The sequence below is a fragment of the Phyllobates terribilis genome, unplaced genomic scaffold (genome assembly GCF_046119375.1).
Source record: "Phyllobates terribilis strain yellow unplaced genomic scaffold, ASM4611937v1 Scaffold_4__5_contigs__length_816908805, whole genome shotgun sequence".
NCBI lineage: Eukaryota > Metazoa > Chordata > Amphibia > Anura > Dendrobatidae > Phyllobates > Phyllobates terribilis.
In genome coordinates this window covers 84,064,502-84,092,187 of record NW_027362764.1, presented here as the reverse complement: position 1 = coordinate 84,092,187, position 27,686 = coordinate 84,064,502, and the positions used below count along the sequence as shown (strand labels likewise).

At 40.3% G+C, this 27,686-nt stretch overlaps 1 protein-coding gene across 1 annotated transcript in view; it reads left to right on the top strand.

Moving 5' to 3' along the window:
* Window positions 1-27,686, top strand: part of ODAD2 (outer dynein arm docking complex subunit 2) — a 195,767-nt gene that overhangs the window by 76,868 nt on the left and 91,213 nt on the right. The window contains exons 11-13 of the mRNA XM_073677585.1: window positions 20,968-21,114; window positions 22,130-22,339; window positions 27,283-27,519. Of these exons, the coding sequence (XP_073533686.1) occupies window positions 20,968-21,114; window positions 22,130-22,339; window positions 27,283-27,519 (594 nt within the window). The remainder of the gene's footprint in view (window positions 1-20,967; window positions 21,115-22,129; window positions 22,340-27,282; window positions 27,520-27,686) is intronic.

Genomic DNA, 27,686 nt, shown 5'->3' with positions numbered 1-27,686 from the left:
AACCCTGGAAATATGATGAACCTGAAGATCTTCCTTCGTTCCTGCATTCTGCTGTAGTCCACCACATTTTATCTCTCACACTTTATCTGGAAGTTGTGCAGAGTTAAGAAGATGAATACTCTTAATGAAAACGGCTATCAAAAAAGCATTCTTCATCCACCAGGTCTCAGAATTACACCGTGACCCCCTGACTTTCCATTTTCTGAAACTCAAAATTACTTAAATACTTTAAATGTTCCAGTAATTTGTTGTCCAGACAAAGAACGATCAACTTTCCCTTTGCAATTATCTCTTGAGGATCTATTAGTCGGCGTATCTCCAGATACTTTTCCTGGCTCATTACTCGTCTTTTCCTATGTTACACTCTATGACCTGTATTATATCTGCCAATCAGTATCTTACTGTAAAATAAGGAGACCTTTTATAACACTCTATAATATGTAAAATACATTATATATATATATATATATATGTATATATATATAATATACAAAATGATTCAATGAATTTACCTTTCTCTCTAAATCCTGTTCCCCAAATTAATGAAACCATGGTCCAGGTCATTAGGAATTGGGTTAGTTTGGGCATAGAACGTAACATGTTTTCAGCTATATAAACACTTAATCTGCATATTAATAAATTGAGGTTGATTAGAAAAATACTCTTGTTTGAATTAGTAATGTAGAAAGCTTTTCTTAAAACTCAGGTTCTTTTGTTGGTCATCAGTCCGTTGAGTTTTGTAGACAATACAATAGACATAGACAAGGAGAAGTAACAACAGTTAACTAAGTGACCATTGCAGCCAGAAATCATGACTTCTTGGTTAGGGTAAGTCATTTCGGAGGGTAAGGGTTGTAAGAAATCCATAAGATAGATAATAATTTTTCTACACTTAAGCATGGCAGTAAAAACTTCTAAAACATCATTGCCGAGTAACTTCTTGCTCGCGATCGCACAGATGCAGATGTCAGACACAGCCTGACTCCCCAAAGAGAAGACAAATAATGTTTATTACCATCTCTGCCTTCCTGATTGCTGTATTCATAGTACTGAACAAATGTTCTGTATAATGTATAAGAAACACTGACAACACTTCCTCCTCAGAACCCCATGATTATTTTATCGTTGGGTGTAGGGAGAGCAGGAGCTGCTGGGTTCTAGGAGACCCAGTCAGTTCTGCTAAGCTGGAAAGAGGCCAAATTTACCCTGTAACTGGGGCTGGAATATTAGTAACCGGCAATAAAAAGAATGTACTAATAGGTTAAAATACCCCCCAAAGTTATTTTAAAGGGGTTGTGCCACGAACAAAAGTATATTTTAATTAATAGATATTGGAATAAAAATAAACTACACAATTGAATGTGTTTAAATAAAATGTTCCTGTGCTGAGATAATCTTATAAATGTCCCCCTGCTGTGTACTGTGTAATGGCTGTGTCTGACCGTGCAGGAACATGGTCTGATCATACCACAGCTCCTGGGCAGGGAAGGAAGGAAAAGAGTATACAGACATTACAGCACGGGATCACAGCTGATTCTTTCTTTGAGGTAAAACATTGTTTTAAAACAGAAAGGGAAATGTTTTACTCACAAAAAAGAATCAGCTGTGATCTCCTTCTGTAATATCTATATATTCTTCTCTCTTCCCCCCTGCCCAGGAGCTGTGGTATGATCAGACCATGTTCCTGTACGGTCAGACACAGCCATTACACAGTACACAGCAGGGGCACATTTATAAGATTATCTCAACACCGGAACATTTTATTTAAACACATCCAATTGTAGAACTTATTATTATTCCAAGATCTATTGATTAAAATATACTTTTGTTTGTGGCACAACCCCTTTAAGTCCTTAAGGGGGATGGTGCAGTGTGTGAAAAAAATAAATATATAAAAGCAAGAAAAAAATAAAACCAAAGTAAAAAAAAAGAGAGAGAAAGAATCCGCCAATACAAATCACTGTTTGAAGCTCTGCCCCTGTAGGAAAAAAATATGCTCAATATATAAAAAGAATTTCTACTAAAAGGGGAACTAAATTTAAAATGTGTTTGTTTGTGGTCGTAAAAAAAAAATAAAAAAAGTAAAAAATAGATATGTATTTCCTATTTTTCTTTATATTTTGCCCATGATCAACCCCCCCAAAAAAGGAACAGAAAATTGAAATAAATTTAAGCCCCATGTATTGAAAATAAGAGGCAAAAATTGTTAAATTATTTGGCGAAGACATTTTTTTTATGCCTATGAGGCTGTTGAGTGCGAGTCAGAAATATTAGGCGTATAAAACCGACATAAAATGAACTTGTCACTTTATGCATGGTGGCCAGTGTGCAAGCAGACTATTATAGAAGTGGAGGAGCTGACATGATTGATAGTTTTTTTAGGAAAAGATTCAGTATAACTGCATCATATAAATTCTTACTTGCTTTGTACTTAGGAGTCCAACAGGTGGTCCGATCCGTAATTGTCCACAATCCGTGCATTGACGCTTTTGCAAATAAGTCTGCCAACCATGGTGAGATTTCGCCAAGTTATATTCACATAGCTAATATGGATTTACATTAATGACTTGCAGGTATACAAATTTTTTTCCAAAAATACTGTTACGAGCAAGACTGGTTTCATTAGGGAGAAGAGTTGCAGCTTCTTGTGTATACGGTTGTTTGGCATGGTGTGGCTTCGCCTAGAAAGGTCCTTCGATGATGGGATAATCTTGGGGGCAAATGTCACTAGTGTGGTGTGTGGGCGCTGGTAGGTGGGCCTGGATTACCTGCCGCAAAGGATAGTCCACCTACCACGGGTGGACGAGATTGGAAAGGATCCAATGTACAAATCTTGGGGGCATCCTGCTGCTGACTGTTGTAGTCTGTTGGAGAACCTGTCACCAAATGTTCTGCCACTACAGAGGAAATAAAGCATTACAGATGAAATCTACAGTCGCAGGGTGTCCTGCTCCTTGTACTGTTGATCAACCGTGATCTGTGGGAGAAGTCTCCACTAAGTGTTCAGATTCTCTGTATTTCCGCATAGGGGAAATAAAGCAGTATGGAGTTCTTTTAAATCCATGGGTTGTCTATGTAAGTCACATACATTGCGTAGGTAGGGGTTCAGCGTAGGGGGGGGGGGGCAAAACATATCTAAGTGGGCCCCTTACATGGGTAATCATGCTTACAGCTACAGTGGCACATACTAATCATAGCGGGCAAAGAGGAATTTCAGCAGATGACCATGTTGTTTCAGAATAAAAATCATTATACAATGCAGAACATATAAAGAGCTATAGAGTAAAGTTAGAGAGAGTGACTTACAGCTGACGTTCTTTCTGATGGAGTCGTGCACTTTTCCCATCTTTTCCATCTGGCCCAGACCTCCATGACGACTTCTCCAGCCATAACTCATCTGCAGAGTTTACAGCAAAGACACATTAGGACATGTTTGGCATTGAATTAGTGGGGGCCACTTAACAATTTATGGAGTTTCTGTCTCCATAAGCACAAGTTGGGCACACTGTATGGGCACAAAGCAGTCATATGTCCAATTTTTCAGAAAAAAGTATGGCAAAGATGTTGCAGAGTGAAGACACCAATGAAGCCAAATTAGTCACTGCTGCTGCAGATGAATTCATCAAGTGGTGTCATTTTGGTCACTTTTGTTTTGATTTGCTGTTCTTGCACCTCAGGGGCTCCGCTAATGTCGCCTCGCAAACAATTCCAGCAAAATCTGTGCTCTGAAAGCCAAATAGAGCTCCTTCCTTCACAGCCCTGCCATGTGGCCAAACAGTAGGATCTGACAACATATGGGGTATCACCGTGGAGAAATTGCACAACAAAATGTGATATACAGTTTCACCTATTAGCCTTGTGTAAATGAAAAATGAGCAGCTAATAAAAAAATAAATTTTTACCACTAAAATGTTATCTTTCCACAGCCCAATGTTGTAAAATTCTGCAAGGCATCAGTGGGTTCAAAATGCTCCCTATACCCAGAGCTGAATTCTGAATTACTTGAGCATTGAAGTTTACAAAATGTGATCACTTGTTGGGGATTTTTGTTGTTCTGGCGCCTCATGGGCTCGACTAATGGAGCCCACAGTCTAATCAAACAAAATCTGTGTTCCAAAAGCCAAAATAGTGCTCCTTCCCATCTGATCCCCGCCATGTGCACAAACAGTATTGTACAACCACATATGGGGTATTGCCACATTTGGCAAAAATTGCATAACAAATTTTCCTTCCCATTTTGTCCTATTACCCCTGTGTGAATTAAAAAGTAAAATTTTAGTGGAAAAAAAAATATTTATTTTTTTTTCGCAATCCAATCTTATTAGAATTTCATACGATTGGGCCATGAAAACCAAAAGTGTAAATATTGTAGATTGTGGGTTAAAAATGCTCATCACACTGCTAGATAAATTCTTTGTGGAGTTTAGTTCCTAAATGGGGTCACTTGTGTGCATTTATGCTTTTTTGGCAGCTCAGGGCCTCTGTAAATGCAACATGGCATCCAAATTTGCGCTTCAAAAACCAAATTGTGCTCTTTGCTTTCCAAGCCATGTACCCAAATATTTGTTTTTGACTACATATGGATATCAAATTACTCAAAATATATATATGGCTATAATCAGACGTTCATGTGTTTGCAACTATAATGACCTACATATGTGACACAGGAACTAGGATAGTATAAAATATAACATTTATTGATAGATGAAGACAATAAAAAAAAAATAAAAAAAAAAAAATATATATATATATATATATACAGTGGTGGCCAAAAGTATTGGCACCCCTGCAATTCTGTCAGATAATGCTCAGTTTCTTCCTGAAAATGATTGCAATCACAAATTCTTTGGTCTTATTATCTTCATTTAATTTGCTTGCAAGGAAAAAACACAAAAGAGAATGAAGCAAAAATCAAATCATTGATCATTTCACACAAAACTCCAAAAATGGGCCAGACAAAAGTATTGGCACCCTCAGCCTAATACTTGGTTGCACAACCTTTAGCCAAAATAACTGCGAACAACCGCTTCCGGTAACCATCAATGAGTTTCTTACAATGCTCTGCTGGAATTGTAGACCATTCTTCTTTGGCAAACTGCTCCAGGTCCCTGATATTTGAAGGGTGCCTTCTCCAAACTGCCATTTTGAGATCTCTCCACAGGTGTTCTATGGGATTCAGGTCTAGACTCATTGCTGGCCACCTTAGAAGTCTCCAGTGCTTTCTCTCAAATCATTTTATAGTGCTTTTGGAAGTGTGTTTTGGGTCATTGTCCTGCTGGAAGACCCATGACCTCTGAGGGAGACCCAGCTTTCTCACACTGGGCCCTACATTATGCTGCAAAATTTGTTGGTAGTCTTCAGACTTCATAATGCCATGTACATGGTCAAGCAGTCCAGTGCCAGAGGCAGCAAAGCAACCCCAAAACATCAGGGAACCTCCGCCATGTTTGACTGTAGGGACCGTGTTCTTTTCTTTGAATGCCTCTTTTTTTTTTCCTGTACACTCTATGTTGATGCTTTTTGCCAAAAAGCTCTACTTTTGTCTCATCTGACCAAAGAACATTCTTCCAAACGTTTTAGGCTTTCTCAGGTAAGTTTTGGCAAACTCCAGCCTGGCTTTTTTATTTCTCGGTGTAAGAAGTGGGGTCTTCCTGGGTATCCTACCATACAGTCCCTTTTCATTCAGACGCCGACAGATAGTACGGGTTGACACTGTTGTACCCTCGGACTGCAGGGCAGCTTGAACTTGTTTGGATGTTAGTCGAGGTTCTTTATCCACCATCCGCACAATCTTGCGTTGAAATCTCTCGTCAATTTTTCTTTTCCGTCCACATCTAGGGAGGTTAGCCACAGTGCCATGGGCTTTAAACTTCTTGATGACACTGCGCACGGAAGACACAGGAACATTCAGGTCTTTGGAGATGGACTTGTAGCCTTGAGATTGCTCATGCTTCCTCACAATTTGCTTTCTCAAGTCCTCAGACAGTTCTTTGGTCTTCTTTCTTTTCTCCATGCTCAATGTGGTACACACAAGGACACAGGACAGAGGTTGAGTCAACTTTAATCCATGTTAACTGGCTGCAAGTGTGATTTAGTTATTGCCAACACCTGTTAGGTGCCACAGGTAAGTTACAGGTGCTGTTAATTACACGAATTAGAGAAGCATCACATGATTTTTCAAACAGTGCCAATACTTTTGTCCACCCCCTTTTTTAGGTTTGGTGTGGAATTGTATCCAATTTGGCTTTAGGACAATTCTTTTTGTGTTTTTTCATTGAAGACAAATTAAATGAAGATAATAATACCAAAGAATTTGTGATTGCAATCATTTTCAGGAAGAAACTGAGTATTATCTGACAGAATTGCAGGGGTGCCAATACTTTTGGCCACCACTGTATATGTATATATATATATATATATATATATATATATATATATATATTTATTTATATATATATTTATGTGTGTACGGGAAAAGTAGCACGGAGGAGTAGTAGCTATTACATTATGTTCGTACAGAAAATCAATCAATCATAAACCAGAACAAGACATAAATGTGGAACAGGGTCCCTAAATAGATTACAAAATAAAGTGCATAGTGCTGATTGTAAAGTCTATAAAGATAGAAACATAGTTACACTGTCATTGAAAAGGTGATTATGGCAAATGAATATATGCAGAAAGGTAGTAGAATAGCCTATACTGACCCAGGTGACCAGATCCAACACGCTTTTCGCCAGAGGCCTTGTAAAAAAAACCCATAATTTTTCGTTTTCACATTTAAATGTGACAAAGTTCTGTGACGCACCTGTGGGTTAGAAGTGCTCAGCACACCCCTAGTTGAAATTCTTGTCGGTTCTAGTTTATAAAATGGGGTCACTTGTTGGAGGTTTCTGCAGTTTTGCCGTGTCGGGTGCTCTTCAAATGCAACTTAGCATTCACATTCTATTCCAGTCAAGTCTGTGCTCCATAAATTAGAGGTTGCCCACTGCTTTATCATTGACGACTTATCCTTAGGATAGGTCATCAATGTTTGATCGATCGGGGTCCGACACCCTGCATCCCCGCCGATCAGTTGTCCCCGGTGTCCCCGGCAGTTGTTCCCAGCAGCGGTGGCTGCCAGCTGGAAATTCTCAATTGCGGAGCTGCACCGTCATCTGATAGTGGCCTTGGCAGGGTACTGCACATCCGCCTCCTATTGATTTGAATAGGCCACGGCCACTATCAGAAAACGAAGCAGATCCGCAATTGAGCATTTCCGGCTGGAGGCCGCCGACTCGACAGCAGCTGAACGGCTGTGGTGCCGAGTGTTGGGCCCCGACCGATCAGATATTGATGCTGCCCCAAATTTAATACTAACATAAAGTACAATGTGTTATGAAAAAAAAACAATCTCAGAATCATTGGAAAAAGCATTTCAGAATTATTACCACATATAGTGACACGTCAGATTTGAAATGGGGTTTGGTCATTGAAGGAGTTTTCCAAAAATGTAATATAATGGCTCCTCTCCAAAAATATAATGTCAAGTAAATCTAACAGCAGCCCATCCTAGTCACGTGTCTGGATGGGCTGCAATCTGAAGAAACACAGCTCCCGAGACCTGTGTTCCAACTGACAGAGGAGCTGTATCTCAATACCAGTGAGCTGCCAAAAAACGTTGCATCGTAAGCACACATATCAGTAAACTGATGAAGAATGGCTGTGATAGGAGAGAAATGCATCTTCTTCTCTGCTGACTGAGCACAAAGGATTTTTTCTGTAGACTCAGTCTAGATTTATTTCTTCTCCTGTCACAGCCATTTTTCGTCAGTTTACAGAAATGTATTCTTACGATACAACTTCTGCCAGTTGAGACACAGGTCTCCAGGTCTGTGTTTGATCAGACTGCAGCCCGTTCTCACACACTTTAAGGTCAAAATTAAAGACTTGAGACCTTCTTCTCACTTTATCATCTTCCTCCGAGTTTTTGTTTTTTAGATATGGAAAACTTTGTTTTTGTATATTTCTACCTTCCCTTTTGGTTAGCATTTGACGCGTCCTTGTTTAATTCTGGCTCTGTCATCGTTTTCAGCTGGATACATATGTCCTGCCATAAAGTTTTATGTTTTTTTACTTTACCTTAGTAACCCGAATGTCTGCATATATCCCCAACAAACGTGAAATAAACCTCCTGTACACATGTAATTGAATTTGCTGAATGAGCTCATGACACGCTGCGGGCACAGCATGTTCTGTTTAGGTAGGCTCGCGCAGTTTAGACTTCCCCACAAATGTTTTCATGACTTAAATTGTTTGTTATTCGGAGACGGGCATATTTCAGACCTAAATGCCATCCCAAACACAGCACTGTGAAACAACAGTCTTCCTCTCTCTCTTACCTCATAAATCTTTTCTAGCCGCATGACCCGGCTACAGATCTAGCGCTCGGCCTGCGTCCAAGCCTCAGCAAGTAGGTTGCTCTCTAAGGTCCCATAACATAAACTGACTGTGTATGAATGTAACACTATAAATGTTTTAATATAATAACACTCAAGCATGTAATCTCCTTTGCGTTAGGCCTCATTAGCAGCATTGATACCATGGGTAATTAAAACAAATGTTTCTCCAAGATACATAGCTCATGCCATTTACGCATAAAAATAACAAAAAAAAAATTACTGACACGTTGGAAATTTTAATGATTTGACCAAAAAAGGAAGAAATCACATGCTCATTGCCACTACCTTCCCACTAACAAATCTGATTTATGTCCCGCATTCACTATAATAAGATATAATAGTAGCAGGATATGCATTTTAGTTACAGTTTTACATTTATTATTTTAATATATATCATGGTCAGCTGAGAGACTTTGTAAATACATTTAATTAATTATCTTCTACTGATCCTGCATTATAACCCAGAGCTGTATTCACGATTCTGCTGATTTTAATATTAAATAATAATATAATAATAAGAATAATAAATAAATAAATAAATAATTTTCAGAGTTGGTATATTAAAAGAACTCACTGACAAAGCCCTGTAAGAAGTGTGGTTTTTGTTGCCAATTTATTGTTGTGTTTCCTCCCCTAATCTGCTTTTTTTTTAAATAAAGTACAGTATTTTTTTGACATTTTTCCATATTTTAGAGGCTCTGTAGCATTTTTCTTTTTTTCAGCATTCATTTCTACCTTGGCTATGTTTTCCGCACATACAATCTGCTGTATTTTTCAATACTGGCAAAATGGATGAGTTTCCTAGAGTTGAGCACTAAATATTCTCAGGGCCCTGGTCCATCGGCCGTGTGATAGTCTATGGTCACAGAACCCTCCTACATGCTTTCATCTTCGCCTCTTCTGATTAGTAGCCCCAGTACAATGTCATCGTTGCGGCTCGCCACACGCATTACGTTGCACCATACCCACTAATCATAACAGGCGTCGGGGATGCCTTCAGGTGTGGAAAGGTTCGTAGGGCTCTAGTCCGGAAATCACAGTGTCCCAAAGTAGCTGGTAGATCAGGATCCTGCTGTGAATCTTCTTGCTCAACTTGGCACGTCCTCAGCATGTCATTATCCTTTGTGGAAAGCTAACTTTTTTTTTGTGCCGACTTTACCCATAAAGTTCAGTTGAGACCCTAAAATCTAGATGTTAAATCACTTGCCTGGCATTCTTTTTTGTTGCATTTTTTAAAAGCATTTCTGAAAAAAAAAAACACTTAAACATTCATGAATAAGTTCAGAAAATATATGCAGATTTTGATGCAAAAGTGCTACATATTTCAGTTTAGAAGTCTACGTGGGAAAATACGCACCATATATGCAACCTGGGAGCCAACTCTTTAGGCTATATTCACACACTGCATATTTATTGCTTATTTTTCTGCAGCATGTAAATAACTTATTGGTAACAAAATCTGCAGAAAAATATGTGCTGATTTCTTCAAATTTTGCTGTGGATTTGGTGCAGATTTTACCTTTTCTGTTGCAAAGGATACAATCCACTGAATCTGATGCTGCGCCACAGGACAAATTGCAATGTGCAGGTGAAATGTGTGAAATACTTAGCTGGTACTATAACGTGACTTTATTATCAGATATTACTATTATCAGCTAAATTGCTAGCCGGACGGCTGCAGAATTGTGAATGACACCTCTAAGCCAAACTAGCACTTACTTAATGCCATTAAGCCATTCTTGCCTTGGAGAGCATTCACACATTGAAGTTAAAGAGTCACAGTCATTTTAATTGTTATATCATAAATCAATAGAACACATGATAATAAGAAACTTTGTAATATATCTTACCAGAGAAATCTGCTTCTTTCTCTTCCTGAACTGATCATTCACTCTCAAAATTCTAAATTTTTCAGTGAACGCAGATTTTTCCCATTACTGATATAGGAGATGACAGTTGGTGCTCATCAAGTTCTATGGAGAACAATAACTGTCATTTCAGGAGAACTTGCAGCAGAATGTCTGTCAGCCTCTAGCTCCTCCCCTCGCCATAGAATTTTAAAAGCACCAACTGCCATCTCCTGTCTCAGTAATGGGCAAATCTGTCTTCACAGAATACTGATTTTACCCAGGAATTGGAAAGATCAGTCCAAGAGGAGAAAGAAGCTGATTTTTCTGAAAAGATTTATTACAAAGTTACTTATTTCTTCAGTGTGTACTATTGATTTTTTTAAATAAAAGTTAAAATGACGGTTACTCTTTAAAGTCCGATATTGTGGAAAAATACTATTATTGTTTGTTTTTTTTTACGTGGCAAAAACTACGATGTCTGAATGTACTCTTAACATCTGTGCAGATATTGCCCATGCAACTTTTTTTTTAGGATGTATAATAACTCTCCCACTGCAGTATCGAAGTTCAAGTACAGAAAGCCGTTACCGGTGAGACCGTCTGAAAGTTCGTAGACTGAACTCGGCATAGCTGGTTGCTTTTGGAAACAATTTGACACTCTATTTTCACAAAAGTGAATATCAGTTCTATACAGTCCAAGAATGGCTTTATCCAACTATGGCTACAGAATTATTTAGATTTTTCTGAAAATAATTTGAAGTGGAGAAAGTTTCTTACATTTCTGTTCCATTTCTGTTTGCATCCAGTGTTCCCACATCATTTTTACAGAAACTTTGTGCATCCAGACATCAGTACTGAACAATACAACATAAAGTGATTACTGACTATAAAGATAACTCTAATATATTTAATGGGTTTTTTTTTTGTTTTTTTTTAAAGAAACAGTGCCGTTCATGTGCATGGCTGTGTTTGGCATTGCATCCGATCTTCACAGTCTTCAGTCAGATGAATATAGCTGAACTGCAATACCCAACACGACCATATGAAAGAGTGGGCACTCTGTAAAAAAAAAACAACCTTTTTTCTAAACCTGGACAATCTTGAATCCCTAAAAGGGTTATAGAGGTCAACTTTTTTTAAATTAAATGTCAGATTAGCATATAAAAAAACAAAGTGTGTCTTGCATCCAACTCACGATCCCTCCCTGTTTGCTGAATCCTCAGCTGGTATCTACTTACCGGCCTTACAGAAAATGTCAGCTTAGCCAATTACTAGCCTCAGTGATTAGCTGCACACATCACGTCTCTGACATCCTCTTTATTAATATACCTATGTGCATCGTCAGACTGAGTAATATTGACTCTGGGGGTTCACTGTGCATCTAAATGAAAATATTACTTTACCCTCATTCACTAATTTACTTCTGCTTCTATATACACTGTGTTCCAAATTATTATGCAAATAATATTTTCTCAGATTTTCCCAAATTACCTATATGAATTGCAGTCATTGTAATTTTCCAGTCAAATAACTATTAGAGTACAATTGAAAGGTTTTTGTGCAAACTGCCTATGATAACAGTATATTTTTAAAAAAATAAAACACTCAAACTGCACTCAAAATGCATGTTCCAAATTATTATGCACAGCAGAGTTTTCAACCTTTTCATTTTAATAAAGAACAAAAAAATGGTCATTTTTGAAATTCTAAGCATTAGCAGGTTATTACAAACTGAAATCAAACAGTTTGCAACTCAAAACTTTATTCTAGGTGATGTTACATTTTCACATAGGACCGCTTGTTCGAAAGGAGCTTCTGAACTCTCTCGTCCATTGAATTTGTCAGGTTTTGGATGGTTTTTGCTTTAATTGTTTTGCATGAGGACAGAATACCCTCCCAGAGCTGTTGCTTAGATCATTTTCATGCATGATAATGCCCCGTCTCATGCTGCACATAACACATCTGCATCTCTGGCTGCTATGGGCATAAAAGGATACAAACTTATGGTGTGGCACCCATGCTCCCCTGACCTTAACCCCATTGAGAACCTCTGGAGCATCATCAAAAGGAGTGTCTATGATGGCGGGAGGCAGTTCACATCTAAGCAACAGCTCTGGGAGGGTATTCTGTCCTCATGCAAAACAATTGAAGCAGAAACCATCCAAAACCTGACAAATTCAATGGACGAGAGAGTTCAGAAGCTCCTTTCGAACAAGCGGTCCTATGTGCAAATGTAACATCACCTAGAATAAAGTTTTGAGTTGAAAACTGTTTGATTTCAGTTTGTAATAACCTGCTAATGCTTATAATTTCAAAAATGACCATTTTTTTGTTCTTTATTAAAATGAAAAGGTTGAAAACTCTGCTGTGCATAATAATTTGGAACATGCATTTTGAGTGCAGTTTGAGTTTTTTTTTTTTTTTAAATATACTGTTGTCATAGGCAGTTTGTACAAAAACCTTTCAATTGTACTCTAATAGTTATTTGACTGGAAAATTACAATGACTGCAATTCATATAGGTAATTTGGGAAAATCTGAGAAAATATTATTTGCATAATAATTTGGAACACAGTGTAATAATAAACCAGGTAGTTTGTTAAATGAATGATGAGATGCTACTTTTATCAGTACATAGTGAATCAAGTGTTTTGTGCCAAATACTGCTCATAAAAGGGGATTGGGATCAAACTACTGCATAGGGGCCTACCTTGGAATTCTCCAGCTCTCCTGTGTGCCAGTCCAAGCCTTCCTACATGCACATATCGGGAAAGTGGCGTCGTTTTTAAATACATTTTAAAAATTGGGGTGTCAAGGGCCAACCAGTAATATTGGCTCTGAGGGTCCACTGTTCATCTAAGTGAAATATTACCCTTAATCACAAATTTACTTCTGCAGTAATATACTAGGTAGTTTGTTAAATGAATGTTGAGATGCTACTTTTATCAGTACATAGTGAATCAATTTTTGTGTGCCAAATACTGCTCATAAAAAGGGATTGGGGTCAAACTCCTGCATAGGGACCTACCTGGGAATTCTCCAGCTCTCCTGTGTGCCAGTCCAAGCCTTCCTACATGCACATATCGGGAAAGTGGGGTAGTTTTTAAATAAACTTTCTGAATAATTTCTCAATGTATAATTCAGTTTCAATTCTGAAGTGATTGTCCGTATTCTGAGCTTCCGGTAGGTATTTATGTAGCCGCACTGTCAGAACAAGTCATTTAAAACATTACATATTTAGTCTCAATAGTAATTACTTTTCATTAAACCAAATGAGTTTAGCAGTTGAACTCCCAAAGTTACAATTTGTCGGGGTCAATCTCCGGACCATTTACACTCAGCCTGGTACAAATAACCTGTCTGATTGGGTTGAGGTCAGAAGCCTCGGTGACAGCGAGCGTTGAAGGAGCAGAGTAATTTACTTTACCGTTCCAGACGGCCTGAGGTCGCCTGGAGTTTACGCAAAGGAAGAACCGTGTAGAAGCAGTGGAGGGTTTGATTATTTTTTTTTTTACGCTTGTTTTCCTGATTACTCTATCCTGATGGCTCCACCATAGTTTACAAAAGCTGCTTAAAAATTGGTCATTGGCAGCATTATCCAGATACCTTGGAATAACATTATGTATCACTATATGTCTCCTGCTGGGTCACAATAATCACTCATCTGCTTCTTTTTTGTGCTTGATGACTTGGGGAATTACCTGACATACAGGATACAATGACTTGCACCTTTTTCCAAAACTTGAAAAATGATTGACAAAGATCAATATAATAAAATATCAACCTCTCTTCCACCATGCAAAACCAATCTGCAGCCAAAACAAATGTACAGTATCCTGGAAATTATAACATTATTATCTACTCTTTACAAGCATCTGGGGTAGATGTCCATGGCAGTACCGTACATACAATCCTCGCTGCCCGGGGCACCAAGTGTCAAAGCACCCCATTAAAAGTCAATTAACACTTGCCATTTGTTTATCATGATTCTCTTGCTTCTGAGCAATTGTAAAAATAAAAAGATCAATCATAAAGTTATCATTTATAGTGGGATTCCATTAAAAAACACATTTCTTTTGGTGGCGTGATAATAAATGTATATGCCGCTTGTGGGAACATTTGTACTAAGCCTGATCCTGCTGTTCAGTAGTGCGGATTCTGTTTCCCAAGAAATATTGGGCACTCCCCTCCTACAGTGGTGACCACAAGTTTTTCATTTTTTTTATGCAAATTGCCTCTTCAGAGAAAAAGAGGACTTGTACTCTATAGCGCCACCTATTGGAAGTAGCAATCTTACAAGTCACAATCAACCCTTTAACGAGTCGTGCAATATGACTTAGGATAAAAGCCAAATCAGAATCTCAATTTGCAGACACGGTGTTTCGGGCTGTTGGCCCTCGTCAGTGCAAAGTATGAGAACTGATTTGGCTAGGTGAGAGGCTCTGGACTGAGGTCTAAGGGGTAGCTTTTCTCCTTACGGGGAGTAATTTTTTTTTTTAAGTGTGATTACTTCTGTCTGGTTGTTGTGACGCCATTTCCCTGGTGATGAATTGAAAGTGAATGAAGTTGTCTTCATGCAAGACCTTAATTTTAACCAAAATGGTTTTGAATATAGGTATGGTCAAACGTTTTGCATATACTATTTATTGATCACAACATAGAAAGTAATTCATTGCTTACAATGCCATAACTTAGTATTTTGTATCATAACCTCTGGCTTTAATTATTGCACCCCACTGATGGGGCATTGAAGACACTCGGGGATTCAAGACATCTTGAGGGATCTTGCTCCATTCCATTTGCAAATCTGCAAACAATTCACCTTTATTGCTATGGGTACGGTCCTCAACTCATCGCCCTAACTCATCCCGGAGGTGCTCTATAGGGTGTAAATCAGGTGATTGGCTTGGCCATTGCGACAGGCAAACATTTTTCTTTGCTAGCCAATTTCTGACTAAATTGGATGTGTGCTTAGGATCATTGTCTTGCTGTAATGTCCACCCCTGCCTAGTTTGGTTTTACCATGTGGCAGCATTACATTCTCCAGTATATCCTTGTACATGGTGACATTCATATTTACATCAATTCTATGCAGAGGGCCAATGGCAGATGCAGAAAAGCAGCCCCAAACCATGACATAGCCTCCACCATGTTTCACTGTAGGTGTTTGGTACCTTACACCATTATGTTTTCCAATTGGACAGTATATATAGTGCTTGCCATCACTACCAAACAGATTGAACTTGGATTCATCCGACCACAACACCTCAGACCAATCTGTCTCTTTCTATTGACTGTGTTTTTGGCAAACTCAAGTCGGACCTTCCGGTTCTTTGCAGAGATGAAAGGCTTCTTGACTGGAACTCGTGCATTCAACCCTACTGCTCTTAGCCATCGCACCACAGTATGGCGACTCACTTTGACCCCATATTCTTTGTTCATTTTGCGGGAAATCTGTACAGCACTTTTATGGATATCAGATATTGCCTTTTTTTATTAATGTGATCAACTCTGGAGGAAGTTTTCCGTGATCGCCCACTTCTAGGTTTGTCACCTGTTCCATAACCTTCTATTTCTTTAATATACGATACGTGACACTTGACTCTGAGAACAATTGAATTCCATATCTACCTCTTTTTGACTTTTCCCTGACTTCACTGTCAGAATAATAAGCTTCCTGACATCTAGTGATAAATTTGGCTTTGTCTTTGCCATGTTTTAACCTAAAAACACAAGAAACCTGGATCCAGCAGTCAGACACCACCGCCGCTGCTGCTCTCTTGTTTGGTGGGCTCAAATTTTCACATGCCGCCAGACCTGAGAACAGACAGGGTGGAGGTGTGGCTTTGCTTTCCAGGTCATCCCCCCCGGTTTCCTTCCTTTGAAGTCCACACCGTCAGACCCTTTAACTCTTCTCCCTGTGAGTGGCAGTTATGTATCGCCCTCCAGGCTGCTCCTTGCCAGTTCCTGAATCACTTTGCCACCTGGCTTCCTCACTTTCTATCGTGTGACATCCCCACCCTCATCATGGGAGACTTTAACATCCCCATCGATGATCCCCTCTCCCAATCTGCCTCTCATCTGCTAACCTCTTCATTCGACCACTCACAGTTTACTAACTCTCCTATGCATGAAGATGGGAATACTCTGGACCTGGTCTTCTCCAGTCCCTGCTCGCTGCATGACTTTACTAACTCCCCTCTCCTACTCTCGGACCACAACCATCTTTCCTTTTCTGTCAAGAGCTGTCTCCTCCTGACACTCCCACTGACCACACTTATAGGAATACACACACCATCAATACCCAGCAACTTATGGACAATCTACACACATCTTTAGCCCCCATTTCCTCCCTCTCCTGTCCAGACTTAGCATTGTCACACTACAATAATACACTGAAGAGTGCCCTAGATGAAGCAGCTCCTTCTACATGCAGAAAGACCCTACACAGACAACGACAGCCCTGGCACACAATGCAAATACGTTTTCTTAAGCGTTGCTCAAGGTGTGCTGAGCGTCAGTGGAGAAAATCTCTTTTAGCAGAGGTTTCATTCACTATAAGTTTATGCCAAACAATCCTACTTCACCACCCTCATCACTTCACTATCCAACAATCCAAAACGACTTTTTGAAACCTTAAACTCCCTCCTGAGCCCTAAATCACAGGCCCCCATCACCAACCTCAGCAGTGAGGATCTGGTCACTCATTTACTAGAAAAAATCAACCACATCCATCAGGACATCTCAGCCCAATCTCCTCAGTGCCTGGATCCCCGTCCTTGCTGTACTTCAAACTCACTTGCCATCTTTCAGCCTGTTACAGAAGAAGAAGTTACCCAGCTCCTCACTTCTTCTCGGCTTATAACCTGCAACAGTGACCCCATTCCTTCACATCTACTGCAGTCTCTCTCACCGGTGGTCACCACTCACCTGACTAAAATATTTAACCTCTCTCTTTCTTCAGGTATCTTTCCCTCCTCATTTAAACATGCCCTTTACTTAAAAAGCCATCCCTGCTAACTACAGACCTGTCTCTAGTCTTCCATTCATCTCTAAACTCCTGGAATGTTTGGTCCACTCCTGTCTTATCCGCTTCCTCTCAGAGAACTCTCTTCTCCACCTACAATCTCGTTTCTGCTCTTTACACTCCACTGAAACTGCCCTCTCTAAAGTCTCTAATGATCTACTAACAGCTAAATCCAAAGGTCACTGCTCTCTGCTGATTCTCCTGGATCTCTCTGCCGCATTTCACACTGTGGATCACCAGCTCCTCCTCACTGTGCTCTGCTCTATAGGCCTCAAGGAAACCATTCTGTCTTGGTTCTCCTCCTACCTCTCTGACCGCACCTTCACTGTATCTTTTGCTGGCTCCTCTTCTTTTCCTCGTCCCCTTACTATTGGGGTTCCACAGGGCTCAGTCCTAGGCCCCCTCCTCTTCTCTCTATACACTGCCCCTATTGGACAAGCAATCAATAGATTTGGGTTCCAGTATCATCTCTACTCTGACGACACCCAATTATACACTTCTTCCTCTGACACCACCCCTACCCTAATACAGAATACCAAGGATTGTTTGTCTGCTGTCTCTAACATCATGGCCTTCCTCTATCTTAAACTGAATCTCTCCAAAACTGAACTTCTTGTGTTTCTCCCCTCTACTAACCTAACTCTACCTAACATCGACATTACCTTGGGGGGTTCAACCATAACTCCCAAGCCGCACGCCTGCTGGCTTGGGGTCATATTCGACATTAAACTTTCCTTTATTCCCTATATCCGATCACTCATCTGCTCTTGTCACCTGCATCTCATAAACATCTCCAGAATCTGACCTTTTCTCACCTTTGAAACTGCTAAAACGCATACTGTCGCTCTTATACACTCTCGTTTGGAGTACTGCAGCTCTCTTCTGATCGGTCTCCCTCTTATCAAACTTTCTCCTCTCCAATCCATCCTGAATGCGGCAGCCAGGGCGGTATTTCTGTCCAGCCGCTTCACCGATGCCTCCATCTTGTGCCAGTCATTACACTGGTTACCCATTCGCTACAGGGTCTAATATAAACTCATCGCTCTCACCCACAAAGCTCTCCACAATTCTGCACCACCTTATATCTCCTCTCTTATCTCAGTCTATCACCCTACACGTGCCCTCCATTCTACAAATGACCTAAGACTAACATCCTCCATAATCCGAACCTCGCACCTCCGTCTCAAAGACTTCTCTCGTGCTGCGTCAGTTCTCTGGAATGCACTACCCCAGACGATCCGACTGATGCCTAGACCCCACGTCTTCAAGCGCGCTTTAAAAACCTCTCTCTTTAAACAAGCCTACCACCTCAACTACTCAGTAAACTAACTTTCCCCTGTTCCCTCCTTCTAAATATTATTCAGAATCTGCACCCTACTATTCATCTGTCTCCACACCCTCCATGCACGCGATAACTACACTCGATACTTGATTATTGCATTTAAACATACGGGCTAATGATCGGATCATGCAGCTTCATATGAAAATCCCTATTTATTATAATTGCTAGATCTGAAATAAGCACTTTTCACCTATTGTGTTTCCCCATTTTCTTGTAGATTGTAAGCTTGAGAGCAGGGACCTCATTGTTTAAACTGTCTTACCTTGTATTGAATTTATTGTCTGTTTTTGTCCCCGCTTAATTGTAAAGTGCTGCGGAATATGTTGGCGCTATATAAATAGAAATTATTATTATTATTAAAAAAAATATATATATATGTATATGCAAAATTTGACTACCCATGACAATATATGCAAAACATTTGGCCAAGCAAATGTTGAAAACTAACACATAAAGGGATAAAACAATGTCAAACACAATTTTCTTCCTTATAGCTGACAACTATTTGCTTCCGGTTTACAAAAATCACCAGGAAAATGGCCTCACAACAACCAGACAGAAGTAATCACACTTTAAAAAAAAAAAAGCAAAACTTTTGGTCACCACTGTATATACCGTCACTCCCTGTATGCGAGTAGTGTGCTGTGGGATGTTATGCTATCGCTTGTCACTAATCTATTAGTCTCCTCTTCCTCTGTCACGCCGCTTACTTCTTAATCCTCCTTTTCAGCTGCCTCCTCTTCTCACTGTTGCCCTTAACGAAGCTGGTGCTCTTAACCCTCAGGATGGCTGTTCAACTGGTCCCAGTTATTCGCCGTTAACGAAGCTGGTGCTCGTAGCCCTCAGGATGGCTGTGCAACTGGTCCCAGTCATTTGCACTTAACGAAGCTAGTGCTCTTAGCCCTCAGGATGGCTATGCAACTGGTCCCAGTCATTTGCCCTTAACAAAGCTAGTGCTTTTAGCCCTCAGGATGGCTGTGCAACCGGTCCCAGTTATTTGCCCTTAACGAAGCTGGTACTCGTAGCCCTCAGGATGGCTGTGCAACTAGTCCCAGTTATTTGCCCTTAGCGAAGCTGGTGCTCGTAGCCCTCAGGATGGCTGTGCAACTGGTCCCAGTCATTTGCCCTTAACAAAGCTGGTGCTCGTAGCCCTCAGGATGGCTGTGCAACTGGTCCCAGTCATTTGCCCTTAACGAAGCTGGTGCTCGTAGCCCTCAGGATGGCTATGCATCTGGTCCCAGTCATTTGCCCTTAACAAAGCTAGTGCTTTTAGCCCTCAGGATGGCTGTGCAACCGGTCCCAGTTATTTGCCCTTAACGAAGCTGGTACTCGTAGCCCTCAGGATGGCTGTGCAACTGGTCCCAGTTATTTGCCCTTAGCGAAGCTGGTACTCGTAGCCCTCAGGATGGCAGTGCAACAGGTCCCAGTTATTTGCCCTTAGCGAAGCTGGTACTCGTAACCCTCAGGATGGCTGTGCAACTGGTCCCAGTCATTTGCCCTTAACGAAGCTGGTGCTCGTAGCCCTCAGGATGGCTGTGCAACTGGTCCCAGTCATTCTCATTATCATGCCTTTGCTGGGTGCAGCACAGGCTTCAAATTAGAGAAAATCCTGTGACTTTGAATGCGAGGCTATACACATTTTTCAAAAGCTGACCTTTCTGTGCCAGGGCCCATGAGTTTAGGGCTTGCATTTTAGAAAACTCCATATTTTTTTATGTCTGCTTGCGCCTTTTTCTTGGCGCCGCCCTAGGCACTGGACCGCCGGTACCTGAGGCAAAATAAAATCCTTTGCCCATTTCTTATCCAAACTACTTGAGAGGGCAACTACAGCTTAACATGCCTTTAAAGGGTATTTGAAAAGGGCCAGTTACAAACTATAGAGCCCCTTAAAAGTGCTTACTGTTCCTACCAAATGTTGTGATCATAAAAATAATGACGAATATTTTAGGTTTTTGACGTCATGCAAATGGTCCCATACTGTGTCTTATGTGGCCCTAATTTTACATGTGTATTCATATCCATGTCATTTTACATATACTTATTCATAGTGATATGCCCTTATAGGCGTTTGTCTCCGAAGAGATCTAATGTACCAATCATGAGAAATCTACTGTAGAAGCCAAATACAAATCAGGCTGGAAATGCACTGGGGGACAAACGAGTCCAAAAGCATTGACATCTTTTAGTGATGGATAGAGTATTGTTGTTTTTCCAGGAGTGAACTATGGCCATTGGTAATTAACGCTCCCAGTAGGGCACATTCTGGAGACATTGTTCCATGATGGTACCTCTTCCATGTGTGTTGCAGGGTGGTAACCAGACGGCTACTGTTATTGCTCTCTGCTCAATGAGAGATTTCAATCTTGCACAAGAAACTTGTCAGCTGGCTATAAGAGACGTTGGAGGGCTTGAAGTGCTCATTAATCTGCTGGACACAGAAGAAATCAAGTGTAAGGTATGGAAGGTTAATAAATGTGCAGCAGTATTATAAAATATTTCATAAAACTCATACAAGCTTATAAAAACGTAACCACACAAAATATTGGATTGTCCTGGATTCACCTCTATAGCGATTTTAGGTTTCGCTAGGGTAAATTATTAAATCATTCATTACCTTATTATTTTGCCTAGATTTTTGCACATATCCTGTAGCACTCTACAGAGATTGTCATACATGACACATGCAAAAGGGCCAATTTTGTAAGACGCAAATTGATCTATCCATCTTCACAATCCTTGGAACTCTGATAGAAATGAGTGGAGAGAGCTGTGACTTTGTGGATTGGCCATAAATGTAAAAGATTAGAGATGAGCTAATCTTGGATCTTACAAAAAAATCAGACTCTCCTCAATCTGAATTTTTTTTGGTATTAGCTCCAAATGGTATTCTGATGCTGATATAGAGGGCTTGGAAAGTGGTGAAAAAAACATGCTTGCCTCGCGGCTCACAGCTCCCCATCCGGTTCTCGGCGCAGCTCCCTCCACACTCTTATTTCTTTTAGCTCCTCACATGCAATGTCTTCTTCTGCGCTTCTGACATCTTCACTCTGCCCGAGATCACCGGAAGCCCCAGCGTAGAGTCTAGGTGCCAGAAAAACTGAAGATGACGTTGCACGCACAGTGCAGAAGTAAAGAAGAGGCCAAATGGAGCTTTGTAGAGGACCGATAGGTAGATGGAGAGCTGCGACAGTTGGACAAGTGGGTATTTTTTTCTGCTTCCCTATGTTAATTATGGTCTGGAATCTGGAGAGAACCCCGAGCATGGTGAGGAACATTTGATTAACTTTATTGCAAATTTAACTATACAAATTAAAGCAAATCTTCTCATTTGAATTTCGGCACATTCACACTTCACTACAAAAGATGGGAAGAACACTTTAAGTTCTATTTTTAAAAGTAAATTGCAATGTGGTTTGTGGGGCAGTTGACAAGAATGCATTTTTTTACGATATATCTTGTTTTTTTATTAGATTGGTGCTTTGAAGATTTTAAAGGAAATTAGCCACAATTCACAAATCAGAAGTTCTATTGCCGATCTTGGGGGGCTTCAGACCATGGTCAAGATACTTGACTGCCGGGACAAAGATCTAAAATGCCTGGCAGCAGAAACGATTGCAAATGTTGCCAAGTTCCGGCGAGCCAGGCGAACAGTGAGACAGCATGGTGGCATCAAGAGACTGGTGAGTACCTTGTCCGTGTGATAGTTATAAATCACAGATCTCTATTTTCATATTTCACCTCCTGAAATAAGGGAAGACATCATGTTCTCTGATGTCCCCTTGTAAAAATGTATTAGGAGAAAAAAAACAAAGCAGCATATAATTACCAAGATATCCATCTTACTGTGCAGAGGAATGGTGCTCCATCCCTTTTTCAACCCAAATGTCCCGGGAAATCTGGAACAGTCAGCAGCAATGCAGACTACTGCAGATGAGCAAATCCACTCACAGAACCCAGGTCAGTATTCTGTGGCTGCCGGCTGGAAGTCCTGCGAACCACCTTCTACCAGCCAGCATCCCTGGTTCTTCTTTTAATTAGCCAGCTTTCGTGTATGCCTCATGCCGCAATGATGACGTTGCGTTGGGATGACTAATCTGAAAGAGGAGCTGGGGATGCCAGCAGGTAGGAGTCGGGTCACAGGCTACCGTCTGGTGTGGCTATAGAATTACCGATGTGGCCACTGAACCAGTATTCTGCAAATCTGCTATCTCTACAAACTATATAAAGCGTATAAAACACCAAAATATGATAAACTTTCTTGTATGAAATTTACCTAAAGCAGAACCTCTGTATAAAATACTGAAAGGATCATTAAAAATTGGTGGTTTGTACTAAATGTAAAACTGTAAAGTGTGCATTAAGATACGGCAACAACACAAAATATATATCCAGATGTCTGGGGTCAAATGAGAAATTAAAAAGTGCAGCTTTACTAAATGGTCATAAACCACAATACAGCGGGGACAATCACCGAGTCATCAACAGCAAGTTTTTATCCGAGAACAAGCCACCACCTCAGACCTCAACATATTTCACCCCGAAGGTCCTCCCAGCAGTACTGGATGTCTTATTCACCGATGCTCCTGCAAACCAAGTGTCTTGTTCAGACAGGGGTGGGTGAGCGATTGGGAACAGATTTATCATTCAGTCAGTTGGATGCTTGCAACAAATATCTGTTAGCAGACAATTCCCACGTGCTATATTCATGCAGTGGATTTTATGGGCAGATTTTTTGGAGAAGAAAATCCGCTGCCCTTAACAGTACCAGAATTGTGTATAAGATTTTATGAAGTCTCGTGTTTTTGCTGCAGAGAATATTTGCAATATAAATTGTCACAGCTACACAATCTATGCACGGATTCCTTCCCTTGCAAAGCGAAGGGTGAAATCTGTAATATTTCTGCAACAAAACCCGCAACATATTCTACCACCGCAGGTTTTTACCTGTGGATTTCCCACTGCAGAACTTCTCCTGGGGTATAGTCACACATTGCATATATGCTGCAGATTTTCCAAGCAGATGTGCGTGTAGAAAATCCAATGAGATGCCGTGCATATTTTAAAATCTCGAGCGTGTTAATTCTTTGTGCAGAATTCATGGCAGATTTCACTCTTTAAGGGGGCGATATCCCACATAGAGAATGCACAGCAGATTGTAAGCTGCGGAATATCAGTATTTTACATTCCCAGGACAGTGCGTGAAATGTTTAAAAATCACATTCCGAAAAAACTATTGGCAGCATAAATTTACAAGAGCTGTGGGTGTGAGATGTGCAGTTTTTCAATTTATGCTGCAGTTGGAGGTGCAAATTTTTCCCTTTGCAATACAGAAGACTAAATGTGCTCCTTTTTTACAATGATGAGGTCCACAGTGAAGATGCTACATGGGAACGTAGCCTAGAAATGCCAAATATGAAAACTTCAGCTAATTCCCCTTGTAACAAATGCAAATTCTGCTGCAGATGTGCTGTAGAAAAGTCTGCAGCATATCGATTACTCTTAAACATACCCTTACGGTGCATCATGGAAGAAGATCACTGTGTGGACATTGCTGTGCAAAGGCTGTGAATCCTCAGTGACAACCCTCAGCATAAATCTGTATGTTGCAGATATGAAATCCGCAGCGCTGGTCATTTTATTCTGTGGGTTCTCTCTGCAGCACGTGGAAGAGATTTCATCCACAACGCTGGTAGGGCTTCTGCACACGACCGATTTTCTTGGTTGAGTGTTATCTGTGGTTTTCACGGATAGCACTCATATCTGTGATATTCTACGGGGCTGTTCACGTCTGATTTTTTTCCTTGGACCAAGTGGTCCGCGGAAATAATCGGAGACATGTCCAATTTTGACCCAACTGTCAAAATCGGCAATGCAATTCTACGGGTCCATGAAAATAATCAGACCGCACTCGGATTTTCATGGACTGTCACATAAGAGAAGGTTGAGAAACTTTTTTAACTCTCCACGTTTGAGAAAAACTGATACCACTATGATCAAATTCTGATCAAAGCCTCGAATGTGGAGAAAACGGCCGTGTGACCCTACCCATACTGTGATATAGTGCAAATTTTCCTTCTTGAGAATAAGCAGTGTCTTTGACCCCCTATTAACAAGCCCTTATGGGAGGATACACTTTTCTGAAATTTCTGCAGCATGTGAATTTTCCCTTAAAATTAGTGGATTAGCGCAGCCAAATACCTTGACTACAGTCCTCAGTCTCCAGAAGGATAGTTTAAAAGGAGGAGGAAAATGGAGAAAATGACCGTACCCTTATATAACCCACACGTGGATGAAACACTCCCTAAAGAGCCACCCATAAGCAACCAGAAAAGAAGTCCCGAGCCCCGGCTTGGCGCTCTCATGTACATGCTTGGGCTGTGGCTATGGACATAGGAGAATATTTTCGCTTTTTAGCAGAACCAGATTTTCTCTGGCAAAACATTTGTCAAGCTGTGAAAATGGCTTGGTTGTTTTTACTTTATCAAAAGCAGTAAAACTAAATCTGCCACAACCTCAAAAGAACATTTTTATTTTTCTAAATTCTACGAAAGATAAAATTTATTTTGGAACCTGATATCCCAAAACCACTCCTATGTGTGCAGTCATAAAATTGACAATACCTCTATATGTCCAGTCTTATAATTATGTTTTGCCAGTTTTGAAAATTACTGGGAATTTCATTATACCGGGATTTATAGCAGGCAGATTTATAACTTGTAAAGTTTATGAGCAGAATTAATTAATCATTGACAGCAGGGCAGTATAGTGCATTAGCGATGGACTCCTCCTCACTTGGCTCGGCCGCCTTGCTCTTCAATAAGTAATTTTCCAGTTCTAAAACTGACTCAATCTGAAAAGCTTTTTGGAGAAATTAAAAAAAAATAATAATAATTCCATTTCAGATCTTTTCGAAAATATTGGGGAAGAGATTGGAATGCAAGTATCCTGGGTATGTTCCACATCTGGAAAATACCACTTGTTTTCAAAGACAGTCAATAAAAAATTAATAGATGCCTGATGAGATGACAATTGTATGGAAAATAAACAAAAACAGTCTTCACGCTGAAGAACGGGGAAAAGTGGCCACATGTACGAGTCACAACTGCAGTCACTGGAGGCTATTAACTTTTTATAGGAGTTATACGTGCAGCCAATTATACTTTTTCACATAGGAACATATCAGTATATTACTGGACCCTTGTGATCAGTGCCACTTTACTGCATGTTCACACTGACGGTGGCTCAGTGGTTAGCACTGTAACCTTGCAGCGCTGGGGTCCTGGGTTGAAATCCCACCAAGGACAACATCTACAAGGAGTTTGTATGTTCTCCCCGTGTTTGTGTGGGTTTCCTCTAAGTTCTCGGGTTTTCTCTCACACTCCAAAGACATACTGATAGGGAATGTAGATTGTGAGCCCCAATGGGGACAGGAAAAATGTATATTTGTATTGTGTTATCCAGTAGATGGAAAAATATTAAAATTTCTGAGTCCACAGTGGTTGATACCTTTTAATGGCTTACTGAAAAGATAGTAACAAATAGCAAGTTTCGAGACTGCTCAGGTGTCTTCATTAGGCATAGAATAACACAAAATCTGAAGAGTCAAATATTTGTACACAACAGGACACAAGAATAGTGCAATAGATAAGACAAGTGACTTGAAGAACTATCAATGTGGGAGGGGAAGAGACAGTCATGGCAGTAAATATTGGAGAAGTTCATAGATAAGGAGTGTGAAAGTTTTATTGTCCTCTGTGAGGTCTGGTCCAGGGTTGTGATGTCCCCACAGGTCTGAGGAGCACGTTTCTTAATTCATGTAAAAAGACATAAATTCATGCTACACATTCATTTCTGCTCTGAATGTGTCATCATAAGTTTGTACTCCCACAATCTTCTGTCTCTATGGGATGTGAGGTTACCTTTCAATACCATCAATTTCATTTCCATGATGCTGTGATCAGGGCTACAAAAATAGATCTATTCTTTTTTTCTTTTATTGTGTGGCTATGAGAATTCATCCTTGTTCTAAATTTTTGTCTTGTCTCCCCTACATACAGACCCCCTGTTGGACATTTGGTACATATAATTAAGTACCCTACTTTAGTTGTGCTGCAACTGAAAGTACCTGGGATCTTGTAGTTCTGATGTGAGCTGGGGAAAGGTTCCTGTTGTTGTTGGAGAGGACAGGGAGCTTCTGACAATGATGTTTCTTAGGTTAGTGGGCTGCCTAAAACACAGAAGTGGGGGTCTAGAAATATAGATTTTAATCAGGCATCGTTTTGTAATAAAGGTTGTAGTTTCTGTGCTGCTCCCCTTAGGCACTTCCAGATTTGGATTGTAGGTGACTACTAGAGGCACCCGGTTGTTTTCTTCTTTAGTTTTGTAATGTAGAAGATGATTCCTTGATATTCTGATGACTCTTGCAACCTGGTTTTTATTTGTTCTTAGATGGTAGCCCTGATTCAAAAAGGTATTTCTAAGGCCACTAAGGTATCATATAGAAACGTTGTACAGGTATTCCAACACCAGTCATGTTTTATAAATGTAATCGGCATAAGTGATTCCTTTTTTTCATGCATTTTGTGTCCTGACGTATAATTAATCCACATATGTTGCCTTTTAGGTTGGATTGTTGGACTGTGTTCCCATGACAGCCACCAACCTGACTGCCGAACAAGAGAAGGACATTGAGGTTGCTCGCTGCGGAGCATTAGCACTGTGGAGCTGTTCCAAGAGCACAAGGAATAAGGAAGCGATCCGTAGAGCAGGTGGCATCCCATTACTGGCAAGACTGCTGAAATCTCCACATTCAAACATGCTCATACCAGTGGTGGGTACCCTGCAGGAGTGTGCCTCAGAGGTGGGTATCAGCATCAATCCATGCAGGGCAGGGTGCATCCACACATATAGTAATGGCTCAGTATATATGAGTCAGTTTTAAGCTGTACTTGTGCCTGTAACAGCTGTAAACGCACATGTGTTATGGAATTACATAAACTGACTGGCTTACTACAGTATAGTATATAT